The sequence below is a fragment of the Lynx rufus genome, unplaced genomic scaffold (genome assembly GCF_022079265.1).
Source record: "Lynx rufus isolate CCGP_SWC_20201006 ecotype Redwood Valley unplaced genomic scaffold, mLynRuf1.p SCAF_10, whole genome shotgun sequence".
NCBI lineage: Eukaryota > Metazoa > Chordata > Mammalia > Carnivora > Felidae > Lynx > Lynx rufus.
In genome coordinates, this window is record NW_025814824.1 from 87,569,009 (window position 1) to 87,584,722 (window position 15,714).

General features: G+C 61.2%; 2 protein-coding genes across 3 annotated transcripts in view; one reads left to right on the forward strand and one right to left on the reverse strand.

Moving 5' to 3' along the window:
• Positions 1 to 295: 295 nt before the first annotated feature.
• CRAT (carnitine O-acetyltransferase) lies at positions 296 to 13,746 on the reverse strand. 2 transcript variants are annotated; one of them, XM_047070710.1, is made up of 15 exons: positions 13,504 to 13,746; positions 11,797 to 11,935; positions 10,839 to 11,102; positions 8,233 to 8,351; positions 6,977 to 7,030; positions 6,303 to 6,468; positions 5,761 to 5,935; positions 4,864 to 5,042; positions 4,247 to 4,347; positions 3,732 to 3,851; positions 3,424 to 3,546; positions 3,185 to 3,320; positions 2,742 to 2,804; positions 1,844 to 1,981; positions 296 to 1,194 (listed from the first exon to the last, which is right to left on the reverse strand). In XM_047070710.1, exons 2-15 carry the CDS (start codon positions 11,821 to 11,823, stop codon positions 979 to 981), a joined length of 1,881 nt encoding a protein of 626 aa, XP_046926666.1. In that variant the 5' UTR covers positions 11,824 to 11,935; positions 13,504 to 13,746; the 3' UTR covers positions 296 to 978. The 2 variants fall into 2 exon arrangements, with proteins under 2 accessions (XP_046926666.1, XP_046926656.1); XM_047070700.1 differs by lacking the exon at positions 11,797 to 11,935.
• A 434-nt stretch (positions 13,747 to 14,180) lies between these two features.
• PTPA (protein phosphatase 2 phosphatase activator) overlaps positions 14,181 to 15,714 on the forward strand; it is a 30,451-nt gene continuing 28,917 nt past the window's right edge. The window contains exon 1 of the mRNA XM_047070723.1: positions 14,181 to 14,468. Coding sequence (XP_046926679.1) covers positions 14,438 to 14,468 — 31 coding nt within the window. The 5' untranslated portion in view covers positions 14,181 to 14,437. The remainder of the gene's footprint in view (positions 14,469 to 15,714) is intronic.

Below are 15,714 nucleotides of genomic sequence, written 5' to 3' on the forward strand. Positions count from 1 at the left end.
ACGTGGCCCCACAGCCCCCGGGGAGAGTCGGTCTCACTCACAGCCCATGGGACAGGGAGGCCCAAGTCTGTGAAGATGCAGCCCTGGGTCTGGTGCCATTCCTGGCCAAGTGCCCCGAGGTTGGCGCTGGCCCGTGGCTCCCTGGCCTAAGTCCGAGGACCCTCCTCCTGGCTGCTCTGGGAGCCTCTGGACTCACCGGCTGCTTGGACCACGGTTCCCAGATGCAGGGGAAGCTGGGAGAAGGCAGAGCCAGGCGTGTGCCCCACACTGCCTGCCCCCTGGACCGAAACACCTCTTCACCGACAAATTTCCCCTTTATTAATCACCTTGCACGTTACTGTTACACAACCATGAACGTGGTTCAGGAATCAAACTGAATGGAAGCGAGTGAGTTGGGGCTCACGGGCCACATCGTCCAAAAGAGCACGGCAGGGGAAGATCGTACTTCCATGCAGGGCGGGCTGAGGCGAGGCCTTGGGCTTCCCTTACCAGCACACCTTGCACCCTGGCCTCAGCCTTGGAGAGGCCTGGAGCCCCTGGCTCTAGACAGTCCTGTCTCTAGATCCTCGGGAGCCTGGGGATTGGGATACAGACACCAGCCCGGCAGTGCAGAGGGCAGGGGGCTGGCTAGAGCCGAGCTAGCAAGAAAAGGACTTTCCGGTCTAGTGACCTGGTGAGGGTCAGGGACAGGCTCTTCTGGTTCCTCTCCCTGCAGGAGGGCTCCTGGGTGGCACACCGGGCGCCCGGGTCTTAGCCTCTGGACTTAGCCCGGGACTCGGGCCCCAGCAAATGCTGGCGATGACCCACGGAAGGCACTGGCTCAGGCCTGCAGGCCCCGCTGGGGGATGCCTTCCTGGCTTAGTCACATCTGCGGGGCCTGGGGGTGGGGGGCGGTCGGGGGCAGAGGAGCGGCACCCTGGTGGGCTGCCCACCCCCGGTGGCTTGGCTGTGACGCCGGCAGGCCTGAGCACAGGGGGCTCACAGCTTGGCCCGAGGGTGGTGCTGGAGCACAGCGCGCATGTCCAGGAGAGCCTTCTCCAGGTAGTGCGCCAGACGGGCCGCGTTGGTCTCGGCACAGCTGTTATAGGCCGACACGGAGAAGTTGATGTGAGTCTCCATGGGGTTATAGCAAACGCCATAGCCATCCGGGACCACGGGCCCAAAGAACATGACGCAGTCTGTCTTGGCAGGGACCTGGGGACAGCACAGAACTAAGCACGGGACTTCTGTCCTACCCCACCAGCTCTGCTTCCACTGCGCTCTGCCCGAGGTGCCCTTTCCCCCCTTCTCCAGCGGGCGGGTCACTTCGTCTGCTCCTTGGGGTGCACTTCTGGCGTCAACCCTCTCTGGAGTCTTCCTTGCCACTCCTGAGGGAGCCGCGCCCTCCTGGAGGCTCCCCCGACCCTCGGCACTTTGCAGGGGGCCATCGCCGCCTCCGTCCCCGTGCTTCCGGCCTACGCTGTCCCCTCCTCCCAAGGGACAGGGATGGTGGTCTGTCCCTGCTGTTTCCCAGTGCCCGGCATAGGATGGCCTGACTCAGATGTTCCTTCGTGTCTGACCGGTGAACGAACCACGTCGATTCTCCCGTGATGGGGGGCCCTGACCCCTTCTCAGCCTGCCTGAGTCACAGCGAGGCCCCCCGGGCCCTGCTCTTCACCAGAACTCAGCCGTTTCAGCACTGACCCGGAGTGGCCCGAATGGGTCACACCACCACCAAGTCTGGCCATGTTCTGGACCCGGGCTCTATTCGGTGCAGCCTTCATCCAGCTCTAGCGGGGGCTGTTCTGTCCCACCCCAGGGCACCTAGGGCAGTGGCAGGGGCCCGGAGGGCAGGAAAACCCACCTGGCTGGTGGAGAGGTTGAAATGCATAGCGATGGCGTAGGAGGTGTCCATGAAGATGTCGGGCATGCTCACCAGGTCCTCAATGGCCTGCAGCTTCAGGCCCAGCAGGTGCCGGTCAAAGGCCTCCCCGCAGATAGCCTGTGAGAGGGGACCGTCAGGGGCAGGGGCTGCAGGCCCAGAGGGTGCGCCCCTATCCCTCCTGAAAAGCCTATGGCAGCAACGTCCCTTCCACACAGCGGTCCCTCGGACTCATGAGACCAGAGGGTCCAGGCAGGAGAGCCCTCGCTTCACAGATGGAGAAACTGAGGCTCAGGGACCTGCCCAGGGAGGGGACAGGGCAGGATTTAAGGACACAGGCCTGCAGCTGGGTGGCCTGGCCCCATCCCGGCCACGGGGCCTTGGCAGGTCACTTACATCTTGGAGTCTCGTGGTCTTCATCTGTAACATGGGGATGGGTACTGAATGTCCCTCCCGGGGTGGCAGTGGGAGCAAAATGGACAGCTGCATGTAACATGGGCAGAGCCTGGCACACACAGGTGCTCAGAGCCAGATGGGAACCTAGACCTCCCACCCTTGACTGCAGCCCAAGCTGTCAGAGGGCGGGGACCCCGCTGTTGGCCAGACCATGCAAGCCCTCAGCATCCGGGGCCCCGGGGCCATCGAGGGGAGAACACGATGTGAGCGCCAGAGGCTAACCTGGGACCAAAACAAAGTCACGGAGCTCAGTCTTGGTTTCCCCAACTTTAAAATGGGGATATTCAGCCTTACTCCAGGTGCCCCGGGTGCCCCTTGGTTTGGAGAGGAGTGGTTCATGCGAAGGGTGAGCGGCTGCAGGGATGGACGGCTGGGAAACGCCAAGGGTCAAGTCAAGCAAATGGGGACAGCAGGGTTCGCTCACCTGGTCCGTGTAGGCTCGGTGGGCTTGCACGGCCTTCCGCAGCAGGTCCACCTTCTGGTGCTCCTAAGAGGGGTGAGGGAGTTGAAGTGTATGTTCCCTCCCCGTTCCTGCCACCTACCGCAGTGGCCTGCTCCACCCGGCACTAGATCCGAGGTCCTCGAGAGCAGTCCTCCCCTGTTGGCCCTCAACCAAGGCCTGACACGCAGACGCGCCCTGCTGATGAGTGAATGAACCAATAGTTCCCTTTTGCCCTTGGCTGCCAGGAAGCTCAGGGCCAAATTCACGACTCCACCTTCTGTTAGATTCCCAGTGCCCACCCCGGGGGCCGGGGAGGGGGGGGGGGTTGGAATACAGTAGGTGCTCAATCAGTGTGTAGTGACAGAACGTACAGGAAGGGAGATGGCTCAAGGCCGGCTTGCCCACCCTCGCCCCGGACCTCTCACCGACACGTTGGAGTCATCCATGGCCTTGACGAAGGTCAGTGAGTCCACGGAGGCCGAGCGGATGGTGTCGGTGCGGCCCAGGTGGAACATGCGCAGGGAGGCGCTTTCGTACGTGGCACACGCCTGCTTGTAGATCCTGGGTGCGGGAGGGGGCTGAGCACCCCCCCCCGGCAGGCTGCCCCCCCTCCACCCCCAGGTCTCCTCCCTCCTCCCCCGGCAGGCCCCGGGGCGCGGCGCACCTGTAGTAGGCCAGCTGTAGTGCCATCTGGATGAAGGCGTCCGGGCTCAGCTTCTCCGACTTGGGGAAGTCTTTCCCAAAATGGTGGAACACCATCACCATGATGTCCAGGTCCTGGATCATGCTGGGGCGTGGGAGAGAGGTGGGTGAGGAGCAGGCACCTGGCAGCCCCTGCCGACCCCAGGGGAGGCCCCGGGGAAGGCCCGAGAGCGGTCTCAGAACCAGCCAGGTGCCGGGAACAGGAGCCTGCCGGGCTCGAGGAGCACAGTCCCCTAACCTGACCTAACCCACCCGGTATGCCGCGCTTACATGCTGAGATTCTGCTTGGCCTTTTCAATGTCGCTCTTGATCTCAGGGGTGATGTTGAACCGCAGCTTCTTGGGCATGGGCAGGGGCACCATGGGGGACCGCACAAGCTCGGGTTTCTTCCTGCGTGGGACACGGGGGCCTCAGCCTCATGCTGGGGCCTCGGGAGCCTGGGTCCACCCCTGGGACTGAGGCGGGGGGCATGGGTTCCTGAGGCCGGAGGGAGCCAGCCTGGGGAGACTGTGCGTTTGCTCTTTAGAAAACTGCCTTCGCTCCAGCTTCCAAGTGGCCACACGGAGGAGGCCCGGAGAGGGGAAGGGACTTGTCCAAGGTCAAGTAGCTGGGAAGCGGCAGAGCCGGAACTCAAACCGGGTCTGACAACGCTAAACCCATGCCTTCTTCTGGCTTCCTTTGAAAACACAGATTCGCAGGCACAAGGGAGAATGGCATTTCTCCGTGACTGTCACCTGTCACCAGGAGCTCGGGAGCCGGGTGGAGGGTGGGACAGGCACACTCACGTGAACTCAATGACATGGTCCACGAGGGCAACGATGGGGGGTCCCTCTGCTGCTGCATGCTCGTAAACAAGCCCGCAGGAGCCATCTTCCGCCACGATGAACTGTGGAAGGGAGAGGGACCCGTCAGCCCCGGGTCCCTGGAGCCACTCTCTGCTGGTTGGGTCCCGTGGGAAGGGCCTCTCTGAAGCCATCTCAGGGGTTATGCTGACTTTATTATCGTTTTTAATAACAGCTAACACTCACCAGGGGCCTTGGGCCCATTTCAGGCCACGGCACGTCCCATACTCGTATACCGCGTCGAGTCCCTATAATGACTCCTCCCTGGGAGTCATTCCACAGGCGCAAAGAGGGAAAGTCACGGCCAAGACCGCGCCGCTCTGCCTGGCCCCACATCCCAGCTCTCTCGGTTGTGCTGACAAGGTGACAGCGGTCTCTGGGCCGGGCCCAGTAATGACAGGCTGACTGCCTGGTAATTACAGCCGCGTCCACCTGCTGGCCTCCCACCTGCTTTACTAGCTGGGAGGCCAGGGACGCCCGGGCGAGGGGCAGGAAGTCCTGCGTGGGCCAAGTTTGGGTGTGCGTCCTGGGTGGGAGTCGGGGCTCCGCCAAGTCCCCACCTGCAGCGTCTTGTCAAACCAACGATTGCCGCTGTTCAGTTTGCCACCACCCCCGTGCAGCATCTGGCCGGCCACGTGACGGCGGTACACATCCTCCGAGACGCGGGGCACGGGTGCGTCCAGGCACATGGTGAAGATGCTCTTCTGGATGGAGCGGACCGACTCCCGGTTCACCTTGTCTGGGGTGGCGTGTGGGAGGGGCGCGAGACAGGGGGGTGGGGGGGGCATGTCAGGCCCGGGGAAGCCTCGGAGGCTTCCAGAGCATGCACGGGCGCTGGGTGAGGGCTGCAGAGGCAGCTTTGCACTCAACAGGGCCTCGTGACAGGGTTGGTGGCAGAGCGGTGAACACAGCTGCCTTCCGACAGGGCCCTGTAGCCCCCTAGCGCTCCACGAGCGGGGGCCCGATACCGGACCCACGTTAGAAACGAGGCAACGGGGGCGCCTGCCTGCCTCAGTCAGAAGAGCATGTGACTCTTGGTCTAGGGGTTGTGATCCCAAGCCTCACGTTGGGTGTAGAGATTACTAAAAGATAAACTTTAAAAAAAAAACCAGGAAACCGAAGCCCCAGGTCACACGGAGAGCCAGCGTGATAGTCAGGGATCCAACACAGGGGTTCAACTCCAGGGACGACGCCCCTGACCAACAAAGGATTTGGAAAGAATGTGGAGGCAGAGGTGGGGTCTGCAGCCAGAGGGCTTGACTCTTACCGTAACTTGCTACTTAATACAGGGAAACTAAACCCAACCAAGCCTCAGTCCCCTCATCTGTGAAATGGGCCAACAGCACCCGCTCCGAGTTGAGAGGATTCAGCGAGAAACGTGGCCGCTCAGGGCCTGGTGTGGGCAGAGGCCAAGACGTGGGCCTCTCCTCCTTCTTCCACCCCCCCCCCATGGGCACCTTTGATGAGGGTGCTGTAGGCCTTGGCCCAGGAGTTGCGGTGGTTGGAGGTGAGGATGCCCACGGGCTCTTTGTTGGTTTGCAGCGATGAGTTCCAGATCTTCTCCAGCTGCACGAAGATCTGATCTGACGTCAGGGGTGTCCCATCGCTGTGGTACACGTCCAGCTCAAAAAACTATCCGGGCACGGCAAGTGGGGAGAAGGGAGGTGGGTGGGGGTCTCAGACAGGCAGCAGTCACCTCCCACCCCAGCCTCCTCCTGGCCCCGGCAGCCCAGAAGTCACAGCCAGTGCCGGTCGGGGCCCTGCAGAGGGATGAGTCAGGCTACAGGGGCAAGAGGCGGGGAGGTCCTTGCATTGCTCTCCCCAGGCTGGGCAGGCCCACGGCCCCTCCTGGGTGCCCTCCGGCTGGGGCCTAGCCAGGCACCCAGTAGAGATGCCCGGGGCACGCCTGATCCTAGGGACACAGGGGCATGCGTGTTGGGGAAGCTGACTTTTGGCACCGCGCCCTCCTCCCCTGGGGAAGTGGGGGGAGCCCACCCACTTGGTAGTTGTGCACCACGGTGATGTGCATGGGCGGCTTCTTGGTCTTGCTGAAGTTGATGACCGAGTCCTGCTTGGGGCCCGGCACGCGGCAGGAGGACAGGATCTGATAGTACTGGTTCATGCACAGCGGCTTACCCCCCAGGTACTCCACGGGCAGGGTCTCGCTGCGGGGGCAGAGGGACAATGAGGGGGCCACCAGTCAACCGAGCAGGGCGGAGGACAAGACCACCAGGGAGCTGCTGCTGGGCACCGCTGGGAGCCGGGCCAGGCTGAGAAGGGGCTTAGGCGAGTGGCGTCCCTACCCCGACTCCGTGTGAGCGGGAGGTGCGTCGGGGCTGCTCAGGGGGACTGTATCCCACCCTAGGCGGGCCCTGCTTGAGTCGCCCCGGAAACTCGCTCCCCTCGGCGCTTCAGTTAAGCCACAGAAGAGAGGAGGCGGTGAGTCAGCCTCCGGGGTCCTCTTTGGCTGGGACAGTGTCACCAGGAGGCGGTCCCAGCAGCTGGGGCAGAGGACCTAAGTGTCCCAATCCCCATACTGTCTCTCCAACCCCAACAGAGGCGATCTGGACCTGTCCAACACCCGGCTGCGACACTGGAGACGCTGGACGCGCTGGGCCCAGGCTGGAGTGGCTGCGGGGATGGGGGGGGGGCGGGGCGGGGGAGGCTGCCCACCTGTCAATCATGGTTTTGAAATCCAACACGCCCTCGATGAATTTGGCAGCAAACCTGGGGGGACCAATGAGAGATCAGAACCTGTTGGGACACCCCAAGGGAGGTCCCAGGCCAGGGACACCAGTGGGGTGAGGGGAAGGCCTAGCCAAGGGAGGAGGCAGATTGCTTCACTCTGAACCCACTGCTGGCAGAAAGCCTGAAGGAGTTCAAGTGTAGGATCTGTGTTTGAGTCCTGGCTTGCCCTTCTGAGCCAGCTTTCTCTTATCTCTAGAGGGAGGGTCCCAAGAGGGCCCAGGGAGATGCTTTTGGCCAGGGACACCTACATGCTGGAAGGATGTAGGTGTAATGAATGGGAGCGCGATTATGGCTGGTTTATTCATTGGTACTGGCTGATTTCACCCACAAAGGGCCTGAGGCCCTGAACCACAGCCTGGAGCCTGGAAGGAGGTCACCCCTTCTCTGAAGCGTCAGTTAGAGAGGGACCCGGGACCTTGGGGGATGGGGAGTATAAACGGGAGGGCAGCGGCTCAAGGTGTCCTCTCTGATAGGTACTTTCCTGTTTGGGGGCCGCTGTGTCTTCCGGGCCATCTCCCTCAACCGGGCCTTCCTGCCTGGATCGTCCGGACCACACCAGTCAGGCCTGACACGTGGTCTGCCCCTGGCTCCCAACATGGGGACCACTGGCTAGAGCCTGAGCCTGAATTCTTGGATGCCCCGGCCCCTTTAAGAGAAGCAGGTGGTGGCCCTGGGTGTCTGGTCCTTGGGCAGGAGATCCCTGTCACTGGTATTTTTATCCCTGGTAGTATTGAAACAGAGGCCAGGGCAAGTGACACGGCCGAATGTGGAAAAGGGGATGGTGTACAAAGGTCACTTCTGGGACCAGCTGGAGAGAGAGGAGGGGCTGAAGTGTCAGAATGAGGTGAGGGGTAGCCTCAGGTTCACAGAGAGGGAGGGATACGGTCCACAATGTGATTAACAGTTATGAAACTTTAGAGCCAGGAAGACCCCGCTTCAGCCAATCCTGAAAGGTGACCTCGGGCAAGTCCTTTCATTGCTCTGAGCCTTAGTTTCCCGATGTGTAACATAGGGATGATGCTCCCTACTTCGTAAGGCTGTGTGGAGCGGCGGGGGGTGGGGAGGAGGTGGCCGATGAAAGATAATGGACAGGACTGGGGCCCCTGCAGTCTCCCGGGGGACTGGACATCAGGGCCTTGGACATGCCCAGAGCCCTGTCCCAGCCGTAGCCACTCACTCACCGGAGCTGTCCCTGCAGGTCCACAAAGTCCTGCTTGGGCAGGGCTACACCAGGGCTGGAGTAGATGACCAGGGGCTGGCGGTACTGGAGGTAGGCTGTTTTGAGCCACCACTCGGACAGCTGGAGAAAGGACCACAGCCTGTGAGGAGCGGGTGGGGACGTGGCTGGGTCCCCTCTGCCCCCTCTATACTGCACGGATTCTCAAAGTGAACGCTCAGAGCCTCTGAGCCTCCCGCCCCCTTAAAAACCAACCTGTGGCACCTCATCATTTCCTCTTAGCCTGAGGCAATCAACATTAGCAAGACAAATTAGACAACACTGCGGAGCAAAGGAGCCAATGATTCTAGAAAGAAAAGGACTGAAGGGCTGCCAGGAAATGGGGGAGGAGTGAGGGGAAGAGGCAGAAATGTGAATCACTTTCCTTCATCTTACACACTTTTGGGCAATGATTTTACTATTTTTAAGAAAAATATATGAATGACAGAAAAGGAAAAATATATATAAAGTCAAAGTCTGATGAATGTATTTTTGACTGTTCCAGGTAGACATTCTCTGGGGAGGCAGGAGCCCAGGGTTCAGTGCAGTTCTTGGGACCCTGGTCCTCCCTGGCCACGGTTTTGTTGGTGTCAGACTGGGGAGCAGACACTCCCTTGGATCTCAAGGTCAGGGCCATCTAGGGAAAGCTCCCCGCGAGGATAAGTCACTGCCCTAGTGACAAGATGTGGGTGCCACATCCTGTGTCTCCATCTGGTGGTCTGTCCTCTGCCCGAGGGGCTATTTCCATCGGGTGAGCAGTCTCTCTGGGGACCAGCCATGGCCAGGCTGTTAAAGACCCCTGTCTCGGGGCTGTGCAGACTCCCGAGTAACTATCACCCTTGAGCCTTACGTGCTGACTGTAATATCCCCCTCACTCTGCCCCCGCAAGCGCCTCTCTGGCAGGCCTCTCAATCCCAGGGACCCCAGACCCCCACTGTGTTTCCTATCCCATCTCAAACAGCCGTGGGACGTACCTCTTCACCACACAGGCTCCCCTTGGGGCACAGCTAGCCTGTGGCGCTAGGCCACCAGCCTTGGGCTCTTGGCTCAAGGCAAGAGGGACGATGACAGGCCCAGGGTGCACAGTGGGCCAGCAAGCAACTGCTGTCTGCTGACTTGTGGCCCGAGGACAAGGCTCCTGGTCAGCCAGACCCTCTCCTGTGTAGCTCGGGGCCTCCCAGGGAGCTGCTGTGGGTTTTCAATCTACCTCTCTGGGCCTCAGCTTCCTCACCTGTGGATCAGGGAGGGGCAGACAGGAATTCCCTCCCCTTGGTGACAGCCGGGCTGCCCTTCAGCCAGGGGCCCCCACTCCATCAGGGATCTCAGGGCCTCTGACCAGAGTTTGGGAAATACAGGGAAACCCTGCAGATGTGGGCATTCCCCCTGTTGAGAATCTGCTGGGCCTTGGGAGCGGAGAAGGAGGTAGCCCCACCCTTTTAGCTAGAAGTTTCTGTTGGAAAAAGAAATTCCTGGCTAAAAATGGAGGGAAACTGCCAGACCACAGACTCCTTAAGTGCCTGCCGAGGCTCAGTACATGACGCCCACCCGTTGAGGACTCCCCGCTCCCATGTACCCCACTCAGAAGAGCATCTCCCACTTTACAGGGCCAGAAGCTGGCTGTGGTTCTCTCCCAGAGAACCTGCTCCCTGCTCGGCCATCCCCTTCTTGGTCAGTCTCCCCCATCCTCCCCCAACTGCCCCTCCCCAATGCCCCTGCCATTGCTTTAAGTCAGGACTGCTCTCTATCAGCAGGTGCCATTAGTGCTGTCTCTAGAACGCATCCTGACCCTGACCATATCCTGACCCTGGCCGCGGGAGATGCCCGCGCCAGCCTCCTCGCATGCCTCCCGCCCCCATTCCTGCTTCCCTCCCAGCAGTCAGGGTGGTCCTTTCCAACTACGTTCAGGTCTAAGAAGCCCACAGGAGAGTGCATGGGGCGTCAGTGTGGACCTGTGTGACAGGCGATTCGATCTGTCACTGAACAACACAAATGCCCTGCTTTAGGCCATCCTGTGGCCGGCCCCCCTCCCACTGAACTCCAGCCCACCTTCCTTGCTCTGATGCCCCCCGCCCCAGCCCCAAGCCGCTGCACTAAATTCCAGCCTCTGTCCCTGGACACACTAGGCCGTTGCCACCTTTCCCTGTGTTGTTCCCTGTCTCAGATCCAACACCGCCTCCTCCCTGCCCTCCCAGCCCACTCGGCCTCAAACCACTGCCATATTCCCCTCTCCTCTTCTCCTGGCAAGCTTCACTGCCGGAAAGAACCTCGTCCCCTCACTTGTGTCCTGTTTCCTCACCTCGATCCCCACCCTACGTTAATGTCAGCCCCAAGGGACCACAGACTGTGTTCTTGCTCACTCAGGGTCCTGCCTAGTGCCAGGCACAGAGCAAGCACTGAAGAAACTGCAGGGCGCACATGAATGCCCCTGAGTCGCAGGTATTGGAAAATTCGGTGTGAGGCCAGCGACAAACGGGCCGCAGCGAGGGTGCTCTCATAAGCCTCCGAGAGGGCCCTGTGCCCCCCGCCCCCCTTCCTCCCCGGGCCCCTGTGGGAACGAGGAAGTCCACTTACCCAGTTCTCCATCTTCCTGGCCCTGCGCTCCAGCCCTTTCTGCAGACGCTCCCCGACGCCCCCCGCGGTCTGAAACTCTTCCACCAGCTGCTTGGTCTGGGTCCACTCCTCCTCGCTCACGATGGGCTGCAGCGCCTTGAGGTAACGGTCCAGGGACTGCTGGAGCGCAGGCACGGGCAGCCGGGGCAGCGAATCCTGGTGTGCCTTGAAGCGGCCGGAAACCTTCACCAAGGAGGAGGGCTTGAGCAAGCCCAGGGGCTTTACCTGCAGGCAGCAGAACATCTTGCTCATTCTCTCGCTGGCTCTGGAAGGCCCTGTCAATCCCAAAAGCTGCAGTACTGGGCACTTATGTGCCACTCCGTGGGGTCAGAGCTGGCCTCTTGGATGGTGCCCGCCTGGCTTCCCAGCCCTCAAACTGTACACAGTGAGTGTCTCCGCCTCTCTGGGGCCTGGAGACACAGGGAGGGCTAGGGGACGGGGGGTGTGGCCACTGGTCCAAGTCGGGATGGATGGCACCTGCTGGGGGCGGCAGAGCTGAGGGCGGCCTCTCACCTGTCTGGAGGCACAAGACTCCGCCTTTCTCCCCCTGGGACCAGGAGCCAGCCAGCCAGCCAGCAGTGAGGCAACTGCTCCCGCCCCCGGGGGTCCCCGCCTCCTTTTCCCCCACCCTCGCCACGTTGAGAAACGAGAGGGAAAAAGAGAAAGTCAGAAAGAGCCAGAGGAGGACAGCCCCTTGGGGTGAGGGCGAAGGCTTGGTTTTTACCTGTCCGGGGGTGGGGATAGAGGGACACTGGGGCAGCTCTGTGGCAAGCGAGAGCTGAATGGCCTGGCGGGGGTGCGGGGGTGTGGTGAGAGGTGGCAGAGAAAGTCTGGGAGGCTCTGGAGGCAGGCAGAAAGAGAGGAGATCCGAGGAGCTGGAAGCAGCGGGTAGGCAAGTGGCAGAGGATCCGTTCCATACCTTCTCTTTCTGCTGCCCGTCCTCCATGGCAGGACTGAGGTTCTGAGCCCTGTCTGTCTGCCTTGGGCTGGACCTCTAAGCCTAACTGTGCTACCAAGTGGGTGAGCAGAACCTAGCAAGAGACAGCCACTTGCCCGGGCTGGAAAGAAAAGACAAGAGCCGAGATTCAGGGGGGTGGTAGGGATGGCAATGGCAATGGCTATGGTGGCCACGGCAACACCTCGGGTTGTGGCTGTGGCAGGCACCCTCTCTAGCTTCCAGGAGCGGAGGATTAGGGAGCAGGTGAGGGGGCTGGTAGTAGACACCGGCACAGGAGGAAACCTGGAACACGTTCTCCTTTCTTCTTTGGGTGGGCCCGGTGCCAGGGAGGCAGGCCAGGAGGGATTAAAAAATCCACCTGTTGGAATCTGTGTAGGTCTGTTTAATGAGCAAAAACCTGGCTGGAGGCAGAAACCGTCCGGCCACCGAGGTTACACCACAACCCTGAAATTAGACCTGAAAATTGGGGTTGGCGCAAGGGAGCGGACGCTGAAAAGGGGCCATAAGTGGACAGTGGCTGCTAAAACCCCATCCCGTTTTCCTCCAGGACTCTTGGAGCCCTTCTGGGCCTTCCTTCCACCAAAGCCTGGTTCTCTTGAGCTGTGGCTCATTCGGCTGGCGGCTTAGAGTGAAGGACTTTGGGCACTAAAAAAAATACACCGAAGGAGAATGCTAGTTTTGGGATTCTGCTAGATTTGAGTCACTGGAGCCAGGGGATTCTGGCCAAGCCACTCCTTGCCTCAGTTTCCCCAGCAGTAAAGCGATCAGGCCACCGAGAAGGTCCTAGAAGCTGTCTGTAGGAGGGGGGCACTATTTAGGTGTTGGTGACAAGGGTGAAGTGGAGCCTTCGGGTCCTGGGAGACCTGGAAGAGCCTCTGGGCCAGCGGATGGGTACCCTCAGCCCTCTGGGCCAAGTAGTATCTGAACATCCTTCTTGGCACGGACAGAAGGAGATACAAGCAGGGATATGCTTGGAGTGGACAGCGAAGGAACTCAAATCATAGGAGCAGCACTGCCGGGTCCAGGCTGCCCTGCGGAGAGCACTGTGGCGTAGACACAGAAAACTGGGGGAGGGACTGGTGGAGAAGAAGGGCAGGGGGCTGCCGCCTGAAGCCTCCGGCCAGTTCAGAGGACTTTGAGAGCAGCCCAGCTTGAGGCCTCCACATGAATTTCTCCAGTCACACACAATTCCCCAGGGGCTGTTTGATGAGCCCCAGGAGACCTGAGCAACTGGGTGAGGTTGGAGAAGTGGCTCTGGACCGGGCATAGATGGCTCAGGCTGAGCGAGTGACAGGGGTGTGAGTCAGAGAATAACCGTCTGAGAGACACTCCTGGCCTCCCAGCAAGTTGGTTCTGGGTCTAAGGGTGGAGGTGCAGCCTGAACCCTGGGTCCGCACTATCTTTTCCGGGTGGCAGGAATTTAGCACCACACGATGTGGTTCGATCCGGTCTCTGACCTTGAGCCTCAGTCTCCTTTTCCAAGAGGGGTTAGGCCCCCTGCCGATCCCACCCCAGCAGCTGTTGGCTAGGCAGGACAGTGGGTGGCCTCCTGCCCCCCTCGCCTCGACGGCTTGTCACTCCATTCCGGCGCAGCCGCGCGTCTGGCTCCACTCCCGACCCACCTGCCACGTCCAGGGCCCGCCAGGCCGGTTTCCCGGCCAAACTCACCACGGTCTTGGCAGCGAAAGCCAACATCTCTGCGGCCCTCCCACGCACACAGAGTCCACTAGGTTCCTCGCGCTGGGCAAAGTCCGCGCCGCCGCCGCCGCCGCCGGTGGATCCTTGCTAGAGCCTCTGGACCAAGGTCGTCGAGTCACTGTGCCCAGCGGGTAGAGATGGCCCGGCGCCCACCCACCGGGCCTGGCAGGCCGCGGGCTGGTGACCCAGAGGAGGAGCACTCTTGGGGCGGCCCCGGGCCGCTAGGCGCGAGCGCGGGGCGGGGCCATGGCGCGGGGCGGGGCTGGACAGGGGGCGGGGCCGAGGGCGCAGTTAGCGGTCCCGAGACCCCGCGAGGCGGTGGAACCCAGGAAGAGGGGCAAACCGTAGGCCTCAGCGCCCCTCTCCGTCTCCCACCTCCAAAAGTTGTCTCAACTGTTGGACGCAGTAGTGTGCAGCCCTCTCAGTCCGCTTGGTGTCCTTGAGCGCTACTCTTAGAGCGAAAGGAAAACACAACCATGTCAACAAGGGACTGTCCGCCAATATGCTTCGGGATAGGGTCAAAGATGACAGGTGGGGAGCGCCCCGCGCAAGCATGGCTGCCGCGCTCCCATCACCGGGCGGACAGTGGGCTGGTAGGGAGGCGAGCGGGCCGCTGCCGCGCATGCTCCCAGTTGCCCCGCACCAACATGGCCGCCGCCTCCCCGTGAGCGCCGTGGCCGCGAGCCGGCCGTTGCTGGGCATGCTCCCTGAGTGCCCCGCACCAGCATGGCGGTCGTCTTCACCGGGGTGACTTTAATTCTCGGTTTTCGGTTATAGCCGGCCGGTGCTCAGTTCTCTTCAGAAAGCTCTGAGCGCCTGGTGGAGCCGGGGAAAGGAAGGGAGTGCAGGCGTGAAAGGGAAGAGGGGACTGCAGGTATCCGGGCCGGCTCCTGGCGGGAGGAAGATGGCTGAGGGCGAGCGGCAACCGCCGCCAGGTAGGACCGGCCGGGCCCGGCCTGGGTGTGGGGGTGCGGGGGCGGCGCCCGGCGTGGGGTCGGGGAAAGGGTGTGGTGTGGGGGGCTCGGCTGGAGAAGGGGTCGGGAGGTGGGGGAACTCGAGCGGCAGAAGCGGCTGGGCCCCGAGGAGGAGCCGGTGGAGGCGCCCCAAGAGGGAAATGTTGGGACCTGCGGGGTGGCCAAGAACCCGGGACTGCGAAGGGGTGGTGGGTGGGGCGCGACACCGGGACTTGGGGGGCCCCGGCTGCCAGAGGGCCGGGAGGGCAGCGCCGTGGCCAGAAGGGGAGGCCTTTTCCGTATCTGGGCTGCGCGTGAAGTCAGCTCTTGAGCTGGTGGGGAACTGCCTGGGATGGGGGCGAAAGTGATTCTGGTGGCTGCCTTTATTAGCCCCTGCCCAGCGGGCGACGGGTGGTGCTCAGTGGGCCTGCGCCCGCCCGCCCCGGCTTTCCAGACTCCTCCGCACCCTTCCCACCCCTCATCCTCCTACCCCTCTCTCCCTCTTGGAAATCGGGCTGTGGGCTGACAATTTATTGAGAGACCTGCCCTTGGTTGTGTAAACCGCTGATTAAAAAAAGCTGGTTGTGCAAGATGAGCCTGGCCTCGCCATCTGTAACTTTTACTTGCGCTGTGGCCTCGCTTTAGTTCATCTCAAATAACGGATGCAAGTAGTAGGGAAGGAAGGGATCTTCTAGAGACCTGTTTTCCTGGAGAAGGGGAAGTCTGTTGGCGGTTACCTGCCGCCCTCTCTCGAGCTAAGAAGGACTGACCATAGAGAATTTAAAATTCTGATGGGGCGAATAGGTTGGCCAACAGCTACTGTGTTTAAAGCACTGGATATTCCTTCTGTCTTGCACGTGGGGCTCTCTGGGAAGGTCTCACTCAGGAAGGAGAAATTCATCCTCCCCTCTGCCCCCAACAGATTAACAAAGAGCTGGCTGTGGTCTGTTAGGGCATTTGAAACCATTTGCTTCATTCAGTAGAAAACTTCCGTGTCTGTGCCTTTAGAAGTTCTGGTAATGGGGGCGCCTGGGTGGCGCAGTCGGTTAAGCGTCCGACTTCAACCAGGTCACGATCTCGCGGTCCGTGAGTTCGAGTCCCGCGTCGGGCTCTGGGCTGATGGCTCAGAGCCTGGAGCCTGTTTCCGATTCTGTGTCTCCCTCTCTCTCTGCCCCTCCCCCGTTCATGCTCCGTCTCTCTCTGTCCCAAAAATAAATAAACGTTGAAA

Excerpts from the sequence above, each read along its gene's own strand:
- CRAT (XM_047070700.1), bottom strand. The coding sequence starts at position 13,530 with ATGTTGGCTTTCGCTGCCAAGACCGTG. Across the intron at positions 2,805-3,184 it reads TGGATGACTCCAACGTGTCG|GAGCACCAGAAGGTGGACCT; the intron begins GTGAGAGGTCCG and ends CACCCCTCTTAG. Across the intron at positions 1,195-1,843 it reads TCAACCTCTCCACCAGCCAG|GTCCCTGCCAAGACAGACTG; the intron begins GTGGGTTTTCCT and ends TGCTGTCCCCAG.